Here is a 23,417-nt window from a genome sequence, read left to right as displayed (position 1 = left end):
TCCTAATATCAGAAACCACATGGAATTGATTTTTATTATCCTAACTGTTCAACATAATAACACAACCATACAAAACTTACCACCGATAACAAAGGTATAAAGAAGGGGGAAAGACAAAATTTTGCAGGTTCTATAATTTTATAGATATTGTTCATACTGTCCCCTCTGCTTGGACCACTCTCTTTCCAACCAGAATATCACAGTTCAACCTCACTGCCTTACAGAAACCTTCCCTGACCATTCAAACCACATTAGGTCAGGGGTCCCTAACCCCCAAGCCAGGGACCAATGCAAAGGGTTTAAAATATTTTATACACCCCTCCCAACACACACACACACACACACACACACACACACACACACACACACACACTTTATGGTAACATATAAGTAGAATATGTTGTGTGAGACTAATGAAAAGAAGAATGAGAATATGACAAACAGAGGCTCAATATTCAACTTGAGTGTTAAATTTCCACTCTGAGCTTCCTGGCTTCCAGGGTCAGAAAAAATGCACGATTATATAGCTTTTATCCCTGGAAAGATTATAGCAGGTTCCAAGGAAACTTCCTTTTTCCAACTATACAAATTCTAAAATAAGTTCTCCAGTGGGACTTTATGTGGTACAACGAGTTACACATTAATTCATCAGCATGATTATAGCAAATAAAGGCATGACCTTCACGTGGTGACTATTACTCTTCTATATTTTTTAATTTTTTATTAAAAAATAACTTTAGACTTACAGAAAAGTTGCAAAAATAGTACAAAAAATTCTGAATGCCCTTCACCTAGATTCTCCCAATGTTTTGCATAAGCATTCCACCAATATATACATATGCATATACCCTTGAATACACACACATACATACAGAAAACACATGTAAATTATTCTCTGAACCATGTGAGAGTAAATTGCAGATACAATGCCCATTTACTCCTAAATACTTCAGTAAGTACTATAAAACATAATATTCTCTTCTAACCATATGACAATTATATCAGTAAATAAACATTGACACAATGTTACTATTTAATCTATAGACCTAATTCGAATGTCCTCAATTGTCCACAAAATGTGCTTTACAGTAAAAGGAAAAAAGATGTTTCTCTAGCCAAGGACCCAATGCAGGATCACACAGGCCTTTGGGTGGCATATCTCCTTAGTGTCCCTTAACCTGGAGCCCATTTTCACTCTTTCTTCATCATTTATGACCTTGATATTTTTGAAAAGTAGAGACAAGTTATTTTGAAAAATATTTCTTGATTTGGGTTTCTGACATTTCCTCATGATTAAACTCAGATTAGGGTATTTTCAGGAGAACTACAACAGAAGTAATATTGTGTTCATGGTGGCGACTTCTTGGGAGAGATCTCTGATAAGATCCAAAAGCAAAACATTTAATTTTTGTATATAAACAATCATTGATGGTGTCAGCCAAAAACTTTCTCTCCTGTAAGTCTATTCTGTCCAAGGAATGCCGGACACCTGCTGCCCTTTCTCCACGCTTCTCTGCTCGCTGGGCAGCAGCTGACCAGGGAAGATCAGGTAAGACATTTAGGGAGCCCCCACTGCGCCCACTCTGCAACCTTGGCATTTGCACTGCTAAAAATGCCATTGATGTTACCTTCCTGATGTCTCCCAGATACATACAACCACTTCTCTCCATCTCGCCCACCGTAATGCAAGACAAGCATCCATGGTTTTGTCTCTCACCCAGACACTCCATCTCCTTCTCCCGGGTCTCCTACCATATACTCTGTCTCTCTCCAAAATGTTCTCCAAACCACATTTATTTTGATCCTTTGTAAATCCATTTGCTATCCACTGTGCTCAAAACTATTTAGTTTAAGATAAAAGACCAGATTCTTTATAAGGCTTACAAACTCAGCAAGTTCTGCCCGTTTTTGCCTCTCCAGCCTTAACCTGTGCCATTCCTCCCTCCCGCACCACTCTGAATCGGCCAAGTTCCCTCCCAGTGTCCTGCTGGACTCTCTTCTGGGGCCACTTTCCTCTAAACCACCACCTTGCAGACCCTCGCTTCTCTCTGTCAGACTGTTTAGTTACCTCCACAAAGTATCTCAGCTTGAACATCACTAGATACAAAAGCCAACCACTGAAACTTTTACAGTTTCACTTGGCTTTATGCTCATATTGTTCCTCTACTTCAAATCACCTGTACAGCATACCTACAGAAGAGTGTCTAAAATGTACATGTACATTTTAAAGACAGATAATAAGTACTCATGCATCTTTCACTGGTCGATACCAGCTCCCCACAGTGCTCCGGAAGGCATCTTTTTTCCTCAGCAACCAGCACCCCCAGCCATGTAATTAACTTATGCCTTGATATTTGCAGCAATTATTTCTTTGCTGTCTTTCTAAGTTTAGTGCCTACTTATGCATTTCTCAAATGTATTGTCTCTTCAAAATAGAATCAGAGGCATAGAAACATGGAACCAAGAGCGTTATGAAGGGGGTTGAGGACTGGTTGAAAGAAGGTGAAGGGATCAGCTAAAGTATTTATACCCATGACCCACAGACATGGACAACTGTGGGGACTGCATGAGGGAGTGGGGCAAAGAGGGAAAAATTGGGGCAACTGTAACAGCATAAACAATAAAATATGTTAAATAAATAAATAACACATTTTGCCTCTTTTTGCATTTTATATGAATAAAATAGTTTTATTTCTTTTATATCCTGTTTTTCTCACTTAAAACTGTTTGCTTCATCTATGTTGTTCCATGTTGCTGTGATTCCTTCACTTGAAGTGTGCACGCCACTGCAGAAATATAATACAGTTTAGTTATTCATTCTGTTATTGACTGAAATTTGGGTTGATTCAAATTTGGGGGTGACCATGGAAAATAAGGCAGTGAAAACTCTTGCACTGTCTGTCTCTGGGTACACACAGGTACACAGGTTCCATAGTTTCTCCTGGTTTTTACCTAGGAATGGAACTGATGGAGTGCCGGGTACATACATCTGAACTTGTGTATTCAAATTTATCAGAGAATGCCTGGCTGTGTCCCAAAGTAACCAGACCAATTTATTCTCTCACCAGCAGGGTATACACATAAAGCACTTGCTAAGGTCTGCAATGACCCGTATTTTGTGACTGCTTCATATCCACCTCCTGCACTAGACACTAAATAAGGTGTGTGTCTACTTTGGCTCACCATTTTCTCTCTAGTTCCTGGCACACAGTCGTTGCTCAGAAACAATTGGATGAATAAAAGAAGGGATTCTGGCTAAGAAAGGTTAAGGTTTTTGGATGTGAACACAGGTCTATCTGACTTCAGAACCTATGTCTTTTCTACCACACTATATTATCCTTATCTCAAAATGGTGATGATCATCTGTGTGCTACATAGTTTTCAATGCAATGGCAGGAGCTGAATGAGATTATGGATGTCAATCCAACAAACAGAGTACATATTAAGTGTCCACCAAGGTTCTACTACTATGCACCTAGACCCAAAGGTCCGCAGACAGGGCACATGAAAGATGACTGTCAGTGGCAAATACTCTGCAAAATGTCTGTGGATTAAGATTACTTTGTAGAGGAAGACGGAGGTTTCAGATGTCACTGCAAGGAAAAACCGGGGAGACCAATTAATGCTTTCAAGTCCAGTCTGCACCTGTGCCCCAAATTATTCACAAACAAAAGAAGCTTGATCCAAGCCCTGATCAGAACAAACACTTCAAAATGTTTTTACCCAGGTGGCATCACCTTTCATCTGTGCCCAGGCTCAAGGAAGGGCTGGGGGGAGGGCTGGATTAAACACTGCACTTGGGCTCCGCAGGGCACCGAGGGCTCAAAAGTAAACTCTGACTTCCTGTTTACGCCGAAAGATCTGAGGCCTTTGCGGTTTCCTGTTGCATCCTGGCGTGTCTGCGCTTTGGTTTCTGGGTTTGTCTGCACAGAGCTGCAAACAGTGTCTCTCACTGTGTCCCTTTATCTCGCTTTCCATGAGAAAATAAGCATTCTACAATCTCTAATTGTTGGCAAAGTCTACCAGGCGCTCTACCCAAGTCCTAGCTTCTCAGTGTGTCTGAACCCAAACCTGCAACACAGACTTTCTTTGAAAAGGACGGAGATTCAAGGGACCTCCTAGTGTGCCCCAGACCGGCATGGCATGACTAACTGTCCAACTTGTTTTACTGCATTTTACACCAATTTTACATTCACTTATTTTACTCTTACATTCATCGAGTATAAATTTAGAGCTCCTTATTTGTACAAGGCACTTTGCTAGGCACTGAGGAAACTGTGATGGAAAGATAGATAATTGCTACTCTGAAGGAGCTTAAAGCCATTTCTCTGAAAGTCCCTGATTGGAAGCACTTGGGCACATGATAAAATTACAGGATCATTTATATTCGTCCCTGGCAAGACTTATTGAATCAGACCCTGTGGGAGTAAGACCTGAGGAATTACCATTTCAAGGAGCTCCCCGGGTACATTTTATGCGTGTTAACTGAGAACCACTGCGCTGCATCTCAGTGGGGACTCTGCAGCCACAGTGGGGACTAGTGACAGACTCAGGAGCCCTTCCTGTGACAAACCAGACTTTCCCCAGCTGCAGGATCCGTCGATTTGAGCAAATGAGGAGGAACCGACTATGGATGCAGCTGAAAGGGCTCCGGGGTTTGCTCAGATATGTGTCTGAGTCTTGGTCTTATCATTTACTAGCTGTGGGACTTTGGACAAATCACTCAGATTCTTTGAGCTTCACTTTGAAAAAGAAAACAACACCTGCTCTGGCTGCCTCACTTGGTTATTCTGAGTATCAAATTCCACAAGGCATTTTACAAACTCAAAAGCACCAAGAAAGAGTTAGTCATGTTATGGTCACAAAAACTTTCATAAACAAGAAAATAAAGCCAATCCCTGAGGTTTCTCTTACGCTGTCGGAGCTGCCCCATCTCTCTCAACCACCCCAAGCTTTGCTCGTGGGGCCCACTTTCTCTCAAACATTGTAACTGTGTGTGGTGTGGTTCCTTCCCGGGTCCAGCAGCCGTTCCCAAAAGCAGAGCTCAAAGCTGAACGCGGTACTGGGTAGGATAACAAGATATTCTTCAGGTACCATGTTAACATTTTCAAGGAAAGGCTATAAAAAAGACAGAAGCCTGGCCAGACCTGGCTGCCCACGGCTGTCATCCCGCGACCTCAGTGCCATTGTCCCCCCATGGGTAAGAAACATACTCACTCGGGCCCTTGTAGGCTGCTACTCTCTAATGATATTTAACTTCAATCCTAATTTACTAGTATTATGTCTATTCTCATTTAAAACATGGCCACTACATTTTTCTCTGCTTCTCGTATCTGTTGTGAGGATTAGAAATATTATACACAGACTGCCTGCCACAGAAACTGGCATATGCGAAGTATTTAATACGCACTAGCTCTCATCATTATTAAGTATAACATCTCCCTTGCTTACCCCTGAAATGTTGCCCCCAACAAATCCCTCTTTGTTACACACCATGCAGAAACCTAAGTAATCTTTTCCTTTTTGAATATACATTTTTTGATCCAAATTTTACGTCCTTGAACTTGTGATTTGGCATTTACTATCTACCTCACTGGCAATGCACATGATTTGCTCTCTGTTAGCATATCTCTTTGGGTGAACTTGATTATAAACTATGTGTTGAGCACCTACTATTTTCCCTAGAGACAGAGTCTCAAGGAGACCTCGCTCAGTGAGCTCAGGCTTATGAGGAAGACAGAGAAGCATCAGGGCTGCCCTGGAGCTGTACATGAACAGCTACAAGGGTCCAGATAAGTAAACGTGCTGGGGAAGGGCAGAGGAAGGCATCACGAAGCTGACATCTAAACTCGATCTCTGAGGAAGACTATATGCACCCCTATGTTCATTGTGGTGTGACTGACCATCACCAATATTTGGAAGCAGCTAAAGTGCCCATCAGTAGATGAGTAGATTAAAAAGTTGTAGTACATATACACAATGGAATACTACTCAGCTGTGAAAAAGACCGAAAATTACCTTTTACAACAGCATGGATAGACCTACAGAGCACTATGCTAAGTGAAGTAAGCCAGTCAGAGAAAGGTAATATGATTTCACTCATATGTAGACTCATAAGCATAATAAACTAATGAACAAAATAGAAGCAGATCCATAGGCAGCGAACAGGCTGGCAGCTCTTTGGGTGGAGGAGAGTTGCAGGGCCGGGTGAAAAAGGGGAGGGGATTAGGCAAAAACAAATAAATGTTTAAAAAGTAATATTATTTTATATTAAAAACACATCACAGCACTACAGTTACTTTCATCTCCTTAAGACTTAAGATTTCCATTCTTTTTAAACTAAATATAATCCCAAATCTATAAAACTGTGGCCAAAATATCCAATCATTTTCCCCATTTCAACTTGTTTTTTTCTACTGGCAGTAGAGAGCCACTGAACATTCATTAGGAAAATCCGATCTCAATCCTCAGCACTGATAGCTCAAAAAATGTCTTACGGATCTCCTGAGATCTTTGGTCTTTTAGATGTTATGTCTCCTGGTTCTTTACAACTGGTTAAGTAGACGAATACAAACTACCCTAAACTTCTCTGATGGCTCTGGGGGACAAAAGATATGAACATTGAATTAACATGTGAACAGAGGCCCTTGGAGCACACAAGGAGAGTGGGAGAAGAGAATGAAAAAATGAGAGAAAAGAAAGAAAGCGAAACTTCTGAAACCTCTGAACTAAATGCATGTAGAACAGATGAGCTGACGCGTGTTGAGGCCCTTGGCCAGCATCTGGTTGTTGTGAGGGCCCGCAACAGCTGTCTTCAGCATCTTCTTCGTCCACACTGAACCACTGGAAAAGCACACTGTCATAACTGCCAGGCTGCCCTCAGCAGTCACACTGTCGGGGTCACCCACACAGCAGAGGAGTGGTACATAGGAAAAGTAAAAAAAATCAATGTGGTTTTCATTTCATGCTCTTCCAAAAGAATACAAAAACATCTTCACGAGTTGGGAAGTCAGCCGCACGTCTTCAAGTTGCCTAATTCACTTGACCACAGAGCAGCAGGGAAACAGAGAAGATTAAATAAGGAGTCTCATAAATACTCTTCTCCCAGGGGACAATGGTGACAAGCGATGTTGTTTATTTTTATTGTTATCATCAGACTGATGGCCTCTTGAAGGGCAGTGATTTGAAAGGCTGGGAAGAGGAAAAACAAGAGCATTGTGGTCTCCTTGCAATCTGGCCCTAACTTCCCAGTTCTCAGCAGGCTTTAGGAAAGACTTGCCTTGTAATCACTTCACCCCAACTCCCACAAAACTTGGCACACGTGGCCAGCCCATCCCCCAGCCTCAGCCTCTTAGTTATGCCCAGAGCTGAGAGGATAAGCTCTGAACTCCAACAGCGTGAGTGGAAACCTACCTCTAGGACTTACTAGCAGGACGACCTTGGATCAGCACCCAAGTTTTAGTCCCTATAAAATGGGAGGATAATTCTGATAACTGCGTAAGGTTATTATGAGTGTTAAATAAAATAATATATTCAAATTTCTTAGCCCACAATAAGCCTGCAGTAAATATTAGTCATCATTGTTACTGCTGCTAATTTTACTTTTCCGCTCTGCTTTTTTTCACCATTCTCCCAGGCAAGCTGCCGTTTTTGTTTTTTTTTTTTTTGTGGAAAGCTGGGCTCAGGCCAGTTGACATATGTTCTCCAGAGGCTTTTGTTTCTGACCTTCTGAGAAGCCTTGTTTCACCTGACTTTGCCATGTTCCTGGTGGGATTCCAGAAACATGGGACCGCACAGTCTGCCCAGCTTTAAGAGGAATGGAATAGCTGGATCACACAGTAGTAGGTGTGACTTTGTAAGAAATTGCTTAACTATTTTCCAAAGTGGCCGAGGGATTTCACATCCCCACCAGCAGTGTGGGAGAGTTCCAGTTCCCCTCAGCCTTGCCACAACGCCAGGCACTCTAATAAGCGTATAATAGATTTGACTGTGGTTTGCATTTGCATTCCCTTTTAAGTTATGATGGGGAGCATCCTTTGTTCCTCCAACATGGGCCTGGGTGAAATATAGCACACCGGGCCCAGGGCACACCCTGTGCTTTGCGGAACTTTCTTCTCTGATGGTGTGAAGAAGCTGGAGTCATCACCCAGAGAACGCAACTCTGAAAGCGTGCCACGGTGCTTTTCTGTGGTTATGACCCACAGACTCTAGTGCTCCTGAGCTCTTTTTTCCCCCAAAGAAGAGAGATCACTAAGCCAAGGAGCATGCTGAGGAGCTGCTGGGGTGAGGGATCATGTCCTTCTCCCAGGGCACAGGCTGGTGGGATGGGGGTGGGGGTGAGAATGGGAAGCTTTGGAGAGGTCTGGTGTGGTGGAGGAAAGAAGGGGGAGCAGACGTGTCAGGTTTGTGTCTCCCAGGACCGGTTTAAGTTAAACTGTTCAGTGGAAATCTTACTTCTCAGAGGGGCCAAAGGGACCTCCCAGATGTCCTGGTAAGCTGGGAGTGGAAAACGGACTGACAGCAAGCACCTTACACACTGGGGTTCCACATCACTCAGGCCCTGCTCAGCACAGACTGATGATGAAAGACAACCCCAGTGGATGGGGGAGGAGGGAGAAGAGACTAAGGAAAATTCAAGTGCACTTGCACATTTCTCTGTGGGGTGGGGCGGGAGGAGAGAAGTGGTACAGCCCGAAGTCACTAAGCATGTGCTGTGCACCCAGCTCTGAAACGGACAGGTCGGTCGAGAGGAGGCACAGGAGACATGGAGCCACCAGGCAACTCAGCTCCTTCAGAAATGCAAGTCAGTACCATTACAACAAAAATAACAGCTAGGGGCCAGAGAGTGGAACAATGGAATATGTCACAGTGGGTTAAAAGGATAAGAGTGAAAGCCAGTACTTCGTGAGCACCTACTGTATGCCATTTTTTAAATGAGGACTAAATAATTTTTATGGATGTATTTAGAATAGTGTTGGGAATATAGTGAGCACTAGGTAAGTGATGACAGATTCTATTATTATTGTTGTTTTTCTCTAGTATCCTTTTCTATTCTTAAAAAGGCTTTATTAATACAGAGTCAGCATTAAGTAAGCTGCACATATTTAAAACATCAGAGTTGATAAGTTTTGACACAGTACATATCAGTGAAAACATCGCCCCAATCAAGAAAACATGCCCCCACCTCCAAAAGTTCCCATGTGCCCCTTTGGAATCACTCCCCTGGCCCCCACTGTGCCTGCGCCCCCACCACAGGCAACCGTTGATCAGCTTTCTCTCATTATATATTAATTTGCATTTCCTAGAATTTTAAATAAATAGTATTACATAGGTTATTTTTTCCCCTTTGGGTTGGCTTCTACTACTTGGCATAATGATTCTGCAATTAATCTGTATTGCATCTTGTATTAATAGTTTGTTTCCTTTTATTACTTAGTAATATTCCATTATAATGTTGTACCTACAGTTAGTTTATCCTTTCACTGTTGATAGATATCTGGGTCGTTTCCTGTTTGCCTACTACAAATAGAGCTTGAACATGCTGTACAAGTCTTCGTGAGGACATGTGTTTTTAGGAGTGGAATGGCTGGATCACACAGTATGGGTACCTGGACTTTGTAAGAAATTGCTTAACTATTTTCCAGAGTGGTTGCACCATTTCACAGTCCAGCAGGTGAGAGTTCCAGTTCCCCATGTCTTTGCCACAGCTGCAGTCATTTTAATAAGAGCGTAGTGGATCTCATGATGGTTTTCATTTGCATTTCCCCAATGATTATGATCTTCAGGTGCTTATTGGCCATTCATATCTTTTCTTTGGTGAGATGTCTGTGTCAACATCTGCTCATATTTTAACTGAGTTTGCTGTCCCTCTGCTCTGAGCCTTTGAGAGAAGCTATTTCACTGAAAGGGAAGAGCAAGGATTTTGGGGTCCATCCTCTAGAGAGCTCAAACAAGCATCCTCATCCTGCACATGGGGTGAGACAATTAATTACTCTTTGCCTCAGTTTCCTCACTTGTGAAATGGGGACAGTAGTGATGCCCCACCTCACAGGCTTGTTGAGCTGACATAAAGGACTCAGCCCAGTGCCAGCATGGTAGCAACTATCACTATCCCTGTCTCCTCATGTTGACTGAGGCCGGGCCAGATATGATGAACGTCCTCCATGCAGCAGTGCAGAACTGTCCTGACTCAAATGCTTGGGCAAACATTACCCTGAGTTTCTTTAACGCACAAACTGTCTCCTATTGCATACTGAACAGCATCAACCCTGTCCTCACCAAATCAATGTCTAAGATATCATCTCTTCAATTTCTGTGCTGCAGGCCCAGAGCCAGCCTGAGTACGGAGAGTCTCCTGAAGATGCTGGTTCCCAGAGGAATGACAACAGCAGGTCCTGGTGAACGAATAAGGAGCAGGGTGCTTCATGCACTGTACCCCAGTTCTTGGTCGGTGTAATGGTGGTCCTGCTGTATAGTGTGGACTGCCTTCCCTCCCCTCCTCTCCTAGTGACCTCTACCAATGCCACCTAAAGAGACCAAGGCAGAGAAACTGCTTCCACTTGCCCACTTTCTTCTTAGCTGTGGTATCGTGCTGACAGAAATTCATCAGCTCAAGGCACATGGCTGTTCTCTGTTCTGTGGTGTTCTCCCAGTGGGCCTGCACGTGCCTACATCCCAGCCAGGCTGCGGAGGAAGTCAGCTGCCTGGTGGTGTGGGCACAGGAGAGAAAAACCAAGTGGAGTCATAAGGACAGGGCCTAGTGCCTGAAACTGAGCTGGCAGGAACTGCTCCCTGGTGGGAGTGAAGAAACCATGATCCTGCAAATATGCCCTCTAGGAAAACTTCCTTGTCTACTGAAGACCTGAGCCGGCCCTTCTCCATCCGGATTCCCGCCACAGGCCAGGCATGCGCTTACTTTAGTCACTACCACTCTGTATTGCTGCTGTCTCCTTTCTGTCTGTCTTTCTTAGGGAAGATACTTCACTTTATTTACCTCAATACCCTTAACACTTAGCCAGGGAAATACAAGAAATGTTTCTTAATGAGACATGGATAAAATGAATGATTTTAAAAAACACACCTTAATTTTAGAATAGTTTTGGATTATAGAAGAATTGTAAAGATAGTATAGAATTCCCATATACCCCACATCCAGTTTCTCCTATCGTTAATGTCTTACATTATGGACACACGTCATAGTTAAAGACACCGATGTATCATCATTAACTAAAGGCCTTATTTTATTCAGATTTCCTTTATTTTTACCTAATGTGGTTTTTCTGTTCCAAGATCCCATCTACAATACTACATTCCACCTACCTGTCGCATCTCTTTAGGCTCCTCTTGGTTGTGATTAATTCCTCAGACTTTCTTTGTGTTTTGATGACCTTGACAGTATGGAGGAGGGCTGGTCAGGTATTTAGTAGAATCCTCCTCTAATGGGATTTGTCTGGAGCTTTCCTTATGACTAGACTGTGGCAATAGGTTTGGGGGGGTGGGGAAGATAACAAACAAAAAGTACCATTCTCATCACATCACATCAACAGTACTTATTATCAACACGACTTGCCACTGTTGACACTGACCTTGATCACCTGGCAAAGGTCGCAGTTATCAGATTTCTCCACTGTAAAATTACTACCCTCCTTTCCTTTCCACAACGTCCGCTTTGGAAGGAAGTCACTGTGTACAGCTCACACTGGAGGAGTGGGTAGATATGCTCTACCTCCTTCAGGGGAACTAGCTACATAAGTTACTTGGAATTCTTGTGCATAGGGAGATTTGTCTCTTCTCTCCATTGATTTATTTACTCAGTCATTTGTTTATGACTTATTTTGGGTTATGATCCAACACTATTTTATTTTGCTGCCCAAATTGTTCCAGTTCTTGCCTCTGGGAGCTCCCTCAGTGGGCTCCTGTTACTCTGTCACTATTTTCTTTTTTAAGCACTTCCTCATTTTCTGGGCTGTAAGATGCTCCAGGTTCATCTTGTCTATTTCCTGCTCCAGTTCTAGAATCAACCATTTCTCCATGGTTCTTTTCATTAGGGGATAGTATTAGGAACCAAGATGTGGGCCCCAAGTGTGCTTGTAACAACTAGCTGCCGGGGTGTCCTTACTCCCAGGCCCTCTCGGTTGTCGGGGCCAGGAACATGTTTACTAACCTGCATAGCTACACATGTCTATAAGTGTTTCCATATGTATCCATCTTTATCTAAATAAAGCTAAACATGAGTTCATCCTGGTGTGCCTAATTCCAATCCATTACCACATGGAGCAGGCTAGCCTTAATGAATCATTTTTAGTAATAACACCGTATCAGATCTATTTTGCTAGGTACAGCACCAAGCTGTTTACAAAGATGATTTCATTTAATCCCCAACTTTTTAGGTAAATGCTACTGCCCACAATAGGAAGAAACTGAGGCACAAAGGAAAATGACGTATCTTATACCTAAAGGCACACAGTAAGTGGTGGGGCCCAGACATGGGCTATATCCTTGAGATTCCAGGCCCACCGAGTGACAGAGAAGACTCTCCCTACATTCATCTAAGACTCTGGGGGAATTTCAGTTCTGAGCAATTCAGATGCAGATGTAATTCCTGGCTCTCCCCAGCTATTGTTCCAGGCAAACTTTACCTCTACAATACTTCCCCCACCCCCACCCCCAGGTTGCTCCCCATTGAGATGCTAACAGGAAGACAAGTTGCCAAGTTACAACCTGACTTGACAGCTCAAGAAAGGGGTGCTGGTGCAATGGCAAGGATCAGCTCTCCCTGACCCCATGACTTTTCAACCTCTGGCTAACCCCAGCTGCATATTATCTTGGGTTTTGGTAACTTGGTAGTAATTAAGTTCGAACAAGCTGCTCTGCTTTCATGGAGTTAAAAAAAAAAGAGTATTTTTTTCCTGTTGTTAATTAAATCATCTACAAGAAAGATAAATGTGCAGCCCACACTTACATCTTCTAAAATATCAAAGGCCTGATTAGTAAGTGTTATGTTCAACCTCAGGCTTATTCTGCAGATTCCTGGAAGTAACAGGAGCCTCGCAGTAGGGAGCTTCGAAATATTACCACTATTCGCTTACTTGAACACGCGTTCATTCATTCACTCATTCATTCTGGTGATCTAGAAAGAGGCGACCTGTATAGCACAAAACGTTCCGGCGGGGGTTTGTTTCAACCAACCTACTGAATTAGAAACATCAGCAGTGAGCAGAAAGGAAGAAAGAGAATTCTTCAGACCAGGTTGAAAACCACTTTTTTCAAAAGCCCACAGTCCCCTCAGTTCCCTGTGTTCTGTTTGGTGAATTTTTTCTGACAGTTGGTGGTTTTATTTGCCAGAACCACAACAAAAGGGGTCCTTGAGTTTCCCTGGGAGTATTTCCTCAGACCTGCACCTCTCCTAGACCTCACAAAGGTGTTGTTGTTGCTGGCTCGCTGGGCGCCCAGCACCTGAGAGAGATCAAAGGCGCTTTCTGATGCCAGCATGACCACAGTCTCGCCCTCACCACATAACATTAAAGCTGATGATTAATCCCCTTGGCCCAGAAGGTCCCTTCCCACTCCTAAGTATAAAGTGGGGAGGGAGTAGGGACTTTATTTCCAGCATAACACGACCATAATAAGCTGGCATTTTATGGCCCTCATTCATTGCAACCAACTGCAGCTGCCCATCAAACTCAGCAAAGCCCAAACAGTTGCTTGGTGTGAGCCTTTTATATCACTCATAAAGTGCAATAAGAATCCCATCATTTCTGAGTATCTATGATGTACTAGGTATGCATGTATATAATTCATATTGTCCAGCAACCCTGTGAGACTAGCACCATCACTTCCAACGTAGTGGACGAGAGATCTAAGGCTCAGAGAAGTTAAGTAACTCACTGTGGCTCACAGGGCTCAAAAAGTGCACGAGCAGATGTTCAAACCCACATCAGGGTGAAGATGGGCTCCGAAGCCCATGCTGTCTCCATTCATCTACAACACATTAGCATCTTGCACAGCGCAGTCAGGCATCAAGGAGGATGCACTGGGGAATCAGTTGGAGCTACATCTGAGTTCTCCCCTCCAGCCTATAGCTTTGTGACCCTGGGAAAATTACATTTTTTTAATTAAAAAAATATTTTATTTATTTATTCAGAGAGAGAGTGAGGGAAGGAGAAAGAGAGGGAAAGAATTATTGATCGGTTGCCTCTTGCATGTGCCCCAACTGAGGACCAGGTCTGCAACCCAGGCATGTGCCCTGACGGGGAACTGAACTGGTAACATTTCACTTTGCAGTGTGATGACCAACCAACTGAGCCACACCAGCCAGGGAAATTCCTGGGCTTTTCTATACTTGAGTTACCTAATTTGTAAAATGAGTAATTTAGAAAAAGTATTGTCCCAACTAAGAGACAAGAAGATGAGAAATGGGTATGTCACAGAGTCACTCATAATCATTTAGACAGGATTCTGCTCAGAAGTCTAAATTGAGCAGGGTAAAATGCCTGAAATTCAGACTTCACCAGAGAAACCAGATTAGATGTGTCCCACTGAAAGTGGTGGGTGATTTAAACAGGTTCAAGTCTGTGTTCAATGAAGACAAGCTTAGCAAGTATAGACTCCCGTCAAGGAAAAGAAGGGCTGGCTGCCCCTGGTGAGCACCCCTGCTTGAGGCAGCCTCAGGCCTCTGTAGATCTCTCCCTCCAGTGACAGCCAGGCTTCATTTACAATAGGGCTGCTGAGGGGAAAGAGAGGCTGGGATTCTTAAACTCAGTTAAAGAAGATCCATTTACCAGTTTGCCCAGAGAAACAAATAAAAGGAAAACTTTGTTTTCTTTTTGTGGTAGGCAAAGGTCAAGGAAATCTATGTCCTTAAAGTCCAGCATAACGCAAATGTCCACTCAAGAAGAAGTACCTAGCCCCGGACCCTGCCCAGGCAGAACAGTCACTGTCTCCTTTCTGCGCAACAACATGAGAGCTAGTGATCATAAGCTAACCCCTGTGAAGTGCTTGCTTTATGTCAATCACACATAATCCCACTTCACCCTCACAATACTGCGAGACACTTCCTGCAACTTGCCACGTTTTGCAGGGAAAGAATCAGAGTCCCACAGGGGTTAAGTGCCTTGCCCAAGGGCCCATACTAGGAAGTGGAAGAACTAGGATTGGAAGCCAATCAGGTCGGCTCCACCATCTCTGTGAAATGGGAAGCCTCATGTGAGGGTAACTTGCATAATACCCGGCACATAACACATGCTCAGTGTCACAAGCTCATCTGAATCTATATATATTGGGGCCTTGCCTTGTAATACCTGGCACAATTCTATCTCATCAATAAGAGACGCTGTGGCATCATCCTTTTATCTACAAGGTTTAGCAAAGTCCTAGACACAAGAGTAGGGATCAGTAAATAAGTAAATGTATCACTATGTACTCAACCAAAGTATTTCACAAAGAAAAAGGTCTCATGGAGTCTCGGTTATTAAACAATTTCTCATCGCCCATGATTCCCTTCACAGTTCAGAGCTTCTGCCCTGGACTGCACCCCACCATAACCCGGGCTCTTCTCCCCGCTCCTCCCCCATTTGCCTTCCTCCTCCTCCCCCACTCTCCCCACTTTTTTGCCCATCTGGGAAAAATCCAAGGAGTCGTCCATCTGAGTTTAACAGAGTAATGACTTTTAAATAAAAATATGGTAGAAATGGGTACTTATCGAAATGGAATGCTTTCAGACTCATGCATTTAAAAAAGATATAAATTTTAGTGCAGGCACTAAATTTTAACTGCAATCTTGGAGAAAGCCTTTCCACTAATTCATGGAGAAAAATTAACAAAGTGAAAATTGCTTATCAGTGTTCTTTTGAAGTCATGATATGCAGCCTGATTCTATAGATCATCGGGCTGCCCCCAGAAAGATAGATTTATATTGATTGAGAGGGAGCTCTGCGGCCAAGGAAAACAGACACCCCGAGCGAGGAAGACTCAGCCTCCCATTAGGGAAAGATCAGTCTGGGAGGGAGGCGCTGCCGCCCTTGGATCCAATTTCACCCCTCACTCCTCCTCAGCTCTCGGACAGAGCGGGTGTTAAAGGCAGACTCAACCTTTTTCACACTTTTAAGAACTTGGCCCCCAGAAAAAAAGATCTGGCAAATCTACTCAAGGCTGTTGGAGAGGGAGCTGGGCTTCCAGCTGGACAAAGCTCGGGGAGCAGGAAGGGAAGGTGGAGGGAGCAAAAGTGCCAGCAGCCCCGATCTCCTCTGGGCTACCCTCCCGGAATGCAGCGCCCGCCCCGCACCGGCCTGGCAGACTCACCCCCATGTGACAAGAAGATGTTCCACAGATGACAGCCAACCGTGACGTCACCGGCTGTCCCTCACAGGCGAGGCCGTGCCCCCTCACATCTGTTCCAATCACTCCTGTGAGAAAGCAAAAACAAAATCCTCTTTAAAGAAAATTTAAAAGGATAGCTAAAAACAAGCATAAAACACTCTTTTTTATAGCCAAACAACACTGAGAAAGCAAGCGTTCCACATGTACTTCCATCTCAAGTAGAAATCAAAGGAGAATGAATACTGGCTGGCCTTGGAAAACTAGGAAACCTGTTTTAATAATAGTAAGTGAAATTAGAATAATAAAGGCAGCAGCAATCAGTGATTTTGTGCTCAATCAATACCAAGCTGTACTGCATATTTACAGGTACAGTCTCATTTTATATTAATCTCGTCAGGTTGATATTGTAAATGCCACACGTTAGTGGAGAAACAAAGGCATGCACAAAGGTTGAACGACCTGTCCAAGGTCACACTGCTAGTAAGCAGAAGAGCCGAACAGAATCTGGTTTAATACATCACATTTCAATCTCAAAGTTGGTGACAGCATGGTTTGATGACTGAAAATTTTGGGCATCTCTAAGTCACCATCTTACTGCTACTTACTACAGAACTAGCACGGTAATGGTAGGGTGGTGGACAGTGAGCTTCTGTTAAAACAATGCCGGAGAGCAGAGAGTTTCCCATAAATGGTATAACGTCAGGCCTCTTCTCCATATAGACTGTACTCATGGATCCTTGCTGGGCAAGCAAAGTTACCAATATGACAAGAAATCTAAAGGGACTGTTAGAGCCTAGAACTGTCTGTCATTTAGTCAAATAGTCAACAGATACCTTCCATACACAAAAATAGAAGTAGGTGTGAAGTGGGAGCCAGAATCATGCAAACATTCCCACCTATGAGAAAGGCAGGATGTGAAAGGTGCTCCGGAAAGATACAGATTGTGACACAGGAGAGAACAGGTCCCACCGAGCTCATCAGCTCCATGCAATGCCACCCGTGCTCTCCATCCCCAGTACTCAATGCTCTTTCCACTTTAAGACCTTTGCCCTCTCTCCTCTTCACCTGAAGTATCATTCCCCAACCTCTCTGCCCAGCTAAACTCCCATTTATTCCTAGTTCTACTATTACTTCCTGGGAAGGCTCCCTCTCTCCTCTAGGGAAGATGGGTCTCCCTGTTCAAGGTTCTCATGTACCCTTCGACATCCCTAGCATACAAGATGCCAGTAATTTTAAAAAGTCATACATCTTCTGCCTCTCCTTTTATTATAAAAGCTGCATGGGCGATGCAGTAGCTGGCACTGCCCTATGCATGTGCCTAGCAGCCTAGGTCCCCCCATGGTTGCCAGCACAGAGCAGAAGGTGAAATTAAGAATACTTGGGGATGCACAGGTAAAGAAGACAGGTCCCTGTCCTGGATGCTCACAGTCCGGAGGGACAGAGAGAGCAATACCTGGAGCATTTCAATGCAGAGACTGGAATGTGATAGGAAGAGACACAGGGACAGCTGAGCTCACCTGTAGGGGTTTGAGGTGTTTTACTATGGAGATGGGTCTATGCTGAGTTCTGTAGGCGAAAGGTGGGCTGGGAGTGTCTTCTCTAGTCACAGATCCCCAGACACTGAAGGCACCGGCTGCTCAGCAAGCAGACCTTTCCAGAGAAGAGGATCTAGGGGCCCCAGAAAGGCTTCTTTATTCTGACAACCTTCTAGGTTTTTCCAATGCTTTTTCCAAATTCTACCTTCCCAAGCACAGTGATCTGTGAACCTCTGCTATTGTTCAGAGGCCCAGCAGCAGGGGGAAGTAGGACTCTTTCAAACTTTCTCTGTTGGTTATCATAGTAGTCAGGTCTGGGACTGAGCCTGTAAGAGCCCTCGGCCTCCTGGCTTTCAGCAAGTCCCCTGCTCCGCTCAGCATCACGGGGCTGCTTCTGCAGACTGCTGCTCTCAGATGCCAAGTCAGCCAAGGTCGGCCCGGAGATCTGGGAGTTGAGGGAAGTACAAAACCAGAGTATGTCTCCCTCACCCCTTTCCCTGTGTCTGGTGGCTGCTTCTCCTCTACATCTTCAGCTCGGCCGACAGGGCTGCCCACCGGTATCTACCACCCCTGGACTCAGGTAACACCACCTCCTCCCTTTCTGCCTCCCACCAGGAGGAGTAGCAGCTTCCATTCTGCTGAGCTCTGGCCTCTGTGCAGGAAATGCAGCACCTCTTAGCTCCTCCATAATCTGGGCCAGCGTTTCAGAACATTAAATTCCCTTTTTTTTAATATACTTGGAGCATTTATATTTTTCTCGGTGGACTCTAAACATGCCAGTCCTAATCGAGGGTACAAAGGCTTTGGATGGGAAGAAACTCTAGATATGAGCTCATTTTAACTGCACTCTTTTTGCACATTCTCTTTCTGTACGGCTCATTTTATTCTTATAGCCACCAAATGTGACTGGTACTCTTATCATCCTCATTTTACACATGAGGAAACTGAAGCTTAGAAATTAACTTAACCAGGGTCACACAGCTCAGGAAGCAGGGCTGGGAGTCACATTCCAGACCGTCTGATTCCAAACTGCTGATTTTGGGGTTTTTCTCCAAAATAAAAACAGAATGGCCAGGTGGCTGATGTTTACTTATCTGTGTATCTCAAAATATTTGTCCTGAAATCCTCAACAGAAAAAAGGTTGGCCTCTGCTGGTCCACAGTGTTTACATATAAGTTCAAGGAATTTCTGACGCTGACCCACATTTATTGGTTCTGTGTATATGAACACAGCAACATGTACCTTACAGGGTCATTCAGTCACGAAGGGGGTTAAAAATTGGAGAAAACAAACGTTGGGGAACATTTTTCCATTTCTTCTCTAAGAAATTCACTGTTGGTAAATTCACTGTTAGTAAATTCACTGTTGATATATCAAGGCTTACCATCTTAGATCTAGAGTGTTATAATGAGACCAAGAAAAAGTAAAAAAAAAAAAAAAAAGAAAGAAATTGAAATGGCAAGGCCTTGTATAAAATGAAGAAAATAGATCATATCATACAGTTGTTCTGGTACTAAGGAAATGTTTAAAAATGAAAGTGATTAATGGTAGCTAGGCTGCTGCCACCACGGCCACCCTGATCCTCAGCACCCTTGTCACCATCACTACCACCATCATCATCATCATCAACCTCATCTTAACTCTCCTATAAAAGACAGTGTATTATTTGGTCCTTTCTAGCACACATATCAGGCATCTAAGATAGGCTGGGTACCATACTAAATACTTTCAACCTTATCTCTTTTAATCTTAACAACATCCATAAAACATAAATATCCTTTCTCCCCTTCAACAGATGCAGAAGCAAAGAATCCGAGTAACTTGTCCAAGGCCACACAGATACGATAAGCAGGATTTGACCAGGATTTGACCTTGTCCTGTCTGATTCCAAAGCTCATGTTCTTTCTGTACTCCCTCACTTTATGATGTTAGAATTGTCTTATATAAAGGAAATACATTTGGAAGTATCATTACCATGGAACATAAGTAGGCACCGTGGGTTTTGAGTTACAAAATCTGAGTTTTGGCCCTATTTCTGCCACAAACTACCTGCAAGTCTGAACTGTTCCCTCACACTCACAATGAGGGAAATGGGTTGCAAATGCAGGTCCTCTCTCAGCCATTCTAAGTACACAATACACACAGTGTTTCTCTAAAATACCAGGTGAAACGTCTCCTCACTGGAAACAGAGGGTAGGAAAAACCACCTCCCGAGATCCTCCATCCTCATTGCTCTGTGGAGACTTCGATAACCTTGGGCCAGACCCAAGTGGCACTGGCCAGAGGCAGGTCGTGTCCAATTTCCCCTCAGAGAGGTTCTCTCCACTCTGCCGAAGGTCCACTCGATCCCACAGCGGCACAGAGCTGGCGTCTGCTGTGGGACCGTTCGAACCTGAGAGCTGACACACCGCATTTTCCCTTTGATCGCACAGAGCTCGGAGGGGCCACCCCAAGAAATAAGGCCCAACACAGGGAAGGCAACAAAGGGCAGGAGGGGCCTTCCCCTCCCTGAACAAACACATTTCACAATCCGGAGAGGAATCATGGGCTGCACATGTAACATCAGGAAGCAATTCGCAGGATGAGATTTTGACAACTGCAGCCCTCGGCACGGCTGGGCCCCTTCGTATGACTGTACAAGTGTCAATTTATCCAGCATTCCGCAGAATGTTTAAAGGGAAAAGTGAGCAGCTAAAGAAACAGGCACACACACAAACAGTGACAGATCCAAATGTGCTTTCTCTGAGACTTGCGCAATGCTCAGCTGATGCTAGTTGCTCAATAAATTTTCGTTCGATGAAAAAACAAACAGAGAAGAGCCAAGCTTCCTGGGTCAGTGCATCGATTCAGGCCTCTATTGGAGGACTTCTGCTCCTCCACATTCATGAGAACATAGTTCATATCAAGGAGTATGTTTTAAAACGTTAAAAAAAGAAAAATTAAAACTTCATGAATGCTCCTGTTTACCTTATATGCTATCACCCTCTCCTCTGCCCACTAACCATGTATCTTTCCATCCAAACATTCATTGAATATCTACTATATTTATATAAAAGAAAAAAGACTTTGCAAATGTTATGATTAAGAGTAGGTTATCCTATAATTTATAAAGCCACAACGGCTTTGAAAACTTTAAAGGGTTATATAGAGGAAAAACAGCCCCAAGTTCTAGCATTTGTGTTATAATTATCTCATACTTTATAGCTATAAAAAGTATTTTATAGCTTACAAAGCATCCTCGATACTGCACCCTTCACTTAGCTTTTAGAAAATCCTGTGATATGTGTTATTTTACTTCCAGATCACAGTGGAAGAAACTGAATTTCACAGAGGTGAAGTAACTTAGTCAAGTTTATTTAGCTATGTAGAGGCAGAGACAAGGATCACTAGGATTTTCAGTCTCCTATTCTGAAATTTTTCTGCTGTGTTTGAAAAATAAAAGTCTGCTATAAATACGTTGTCATCTTTAAAAATAACAACCACAGACATCTCTGAAGAAAAAAAGGATGAGGAGGGTTTTTGAACATCACCTAAGATTATATCAAGTGAGACTCTTCATTGTGCCATTTGGATGAACAAAGAACTGAAAAAGTCCACTGAATGAGTTGTTCAACTAAGCTGGCTAGGAAGTGTATAGGGTCCCTGGGGAGGAGGCTGTCTGAAGATACCAGCTTCTTCTATGCAAAGCCTGCACCAATGATTGTAAGCTCCTGAAAGGGGAAGGGTTATATTGAAAACACTGTCTCTGCAGAGGTCCAAAGACCAGTCTGTATACATGATGGCAATGAATGCTATCTTTTGACTAATATGTATTTATTTTATATGAAGTACAATGTATGAGGTGGCATTATAGTGTACTTAAAAATATGGACTCATTCATCGTGTGACTTTGGTTAAGTTTCTTATTTATGTCTTAGTTTCCATATCTATATAGTTTGAATAACAGTGTCCACCTCTAAGGATTGTTGTGAGAATCAGATGTGTTGATACATACCAGGTGCTGCTGGGGTGTCGTGTCCAACCTGTGGCCCATGGGCCACAGGCAGCCCAGAATGGCTATGAATGCAGCCCAACACAAAATTGTAAATTTACTTAAAACATTGTATGAGAGTTTTGTGTGTGTGTGTGATCATATGTCTCAATGTATTTAATGTGTGGCCCAAGACAACTCTTCTTCCAGCGTGGCCCAGATGTACCAGAAGGATGGACACCCCTGGCTTAGACCAATGCTGCTCAATAGAACTGCAGTGATGGAAATGTCCTGTATCTGCACTGCCCACTGTTGGGAACCTTACACCTGGCTTCTAGCTAAAAACACTGCATTGATTACAGGGGGTAGTGTGAGTCGGGGTATTAAGTAATCAATAGCGTCCCTTCTTTGTCTGCTGCAATAGAAACTTTCCTCTCCTTAAAGTTTGCAGCTTGATCAGAATCTTTGTCTTGCTGCTTCTTCACTTCCCACCCGGGGGGCCGGCAGTCACCGGGCATACATGGCAACGGAGCACCTGAAATACGGCCAGTGCACCGGAAGGACTGAATGTTCTATTTGATTCCATTTTAATTCATTTAATAGCCGCAAGTGGCTAGTGGATGCTGTACGGAACACTGCAGGTTAGAACAGGACTAGAACTATAAGAAGCCTCGTTGTTTTTATTATTTTTGCTATTATTTTTGTCCTCAGATTTAGGATGGACTCTCATTTACATGCTCTTGAGTAAATGCCTTGATCTCTAGAACCAATTTGTAGAACAGTCTAAAAATGGAGGACAATTTCTACATCTGAAGATTCTGGATCACAACCCTTACCTTACAAAACTGCTGTGGGGACATTAACATGTGGAGCACACCAGTGCTCAGTGAGCAGAACATCTTCAATCCACGGACCTACAGAAGTGCTTGGCATAGGTATAGCGCCTTCTGCTTCGTTCTGAACGTGCCTACCCATCCATGCCGCCCGGCCCTTCCTTGGGCTACTCCCTCTGCTGAGAAGAGTCTTTCCACATACACTCCATCCCCCGACGACCGGCCTGGGCAACACGGGCTGCATTTTGCAGGTGCAGCCTTTCCATCAGAAGCCTTTCACGACCACTTCCTCCCCAACTCCCCCAGGCACCCCAGCTAGGGAAAATCCCCAGAGCTTCTTCCCTTTGCACTTCATGGCCTGACACTGTAGAGATTCAGTCGCTGTACCTGTGATTGCTTTGTTTACATACCTGTCTGCTTCTACTAGACTATGAACAAACTGAGGTCCGGGCAGGTTTGACACTGTTCACTAATTTTTGTTGTTTAATAAATGAATAAATGTGCTCAGCATCAGACACATACTAGTAAAGCACATGACGTTTTCTACATAAAGGCGGCAGGCTGAATCATGCGCAAATGCTCTGTGTCTTAAAGATAATTAATGGTGATAGATACTGGGGAGTTTTGACTGACAGCTCATGGGTAATAGTAAAATTACTGGAGCCTCACAACACAACTTGTATGGAATTGTCAAAATCACTGGTAAAGAGTAAAGGTCCTAAGATCCTTGAGATTATTGAAAGATCGTCTTGTGCCTGACAC

At 43.6% G+C, this 23,417-nt stretch overlaps 1 protein-coding gene across 16 annotated transcripts in view; it reads right to left on the bottom strand.

The window, feature by feature from the left end:
• FGGY (FGGY carbohydrate kinase domain containing) overlaps nt 1-23,417 on the bottom strand; it is a 385,020-nt gene that overhangs the window by 148,843 nt on the left and 212,760 nt on the right. For all 16 annotated transcript variants that reach the window (XR_008389735.1, XM_053655576.1, XM_053655571.1 and 13 more), the window contains one exon: nt 16,300-16,403. Coding sequence is in view for 15 of the 16 variants with exons in the window: in XM_053655576.1 (XP_053511551.1) it covers nt 16,300-16,403 (104 nt within the window). In the remaining variant the exon portion in view is untranslated. The remainder of the gene's footprint in view (nt 1-16,299; nt 16,404-23,417) is intronic.

The sequence above is a fragment of the Artibeus jamaicensis genome, unplaced genomic scaffold (genome assembly GCF_021234435.1).
Source record: "Artibeus jamaicensis isolate MK-2021 breed Jamaican fruit bat unplaced genomic scaffold, CSHL_Jam_final scaffold_1019, whole genome shotgun sequence".
Lineage (NCBI taxonomy): Eukaryota > Metazoa > Chordata > Mammalia > Chiroptera > Phyllostomidae > Artibeus > Artibeus jamaicensis.
Note: the sequence above shows the minus strand (reverse complement) of the source record. Positions and strands in the feature narration are given on the sequence as shown.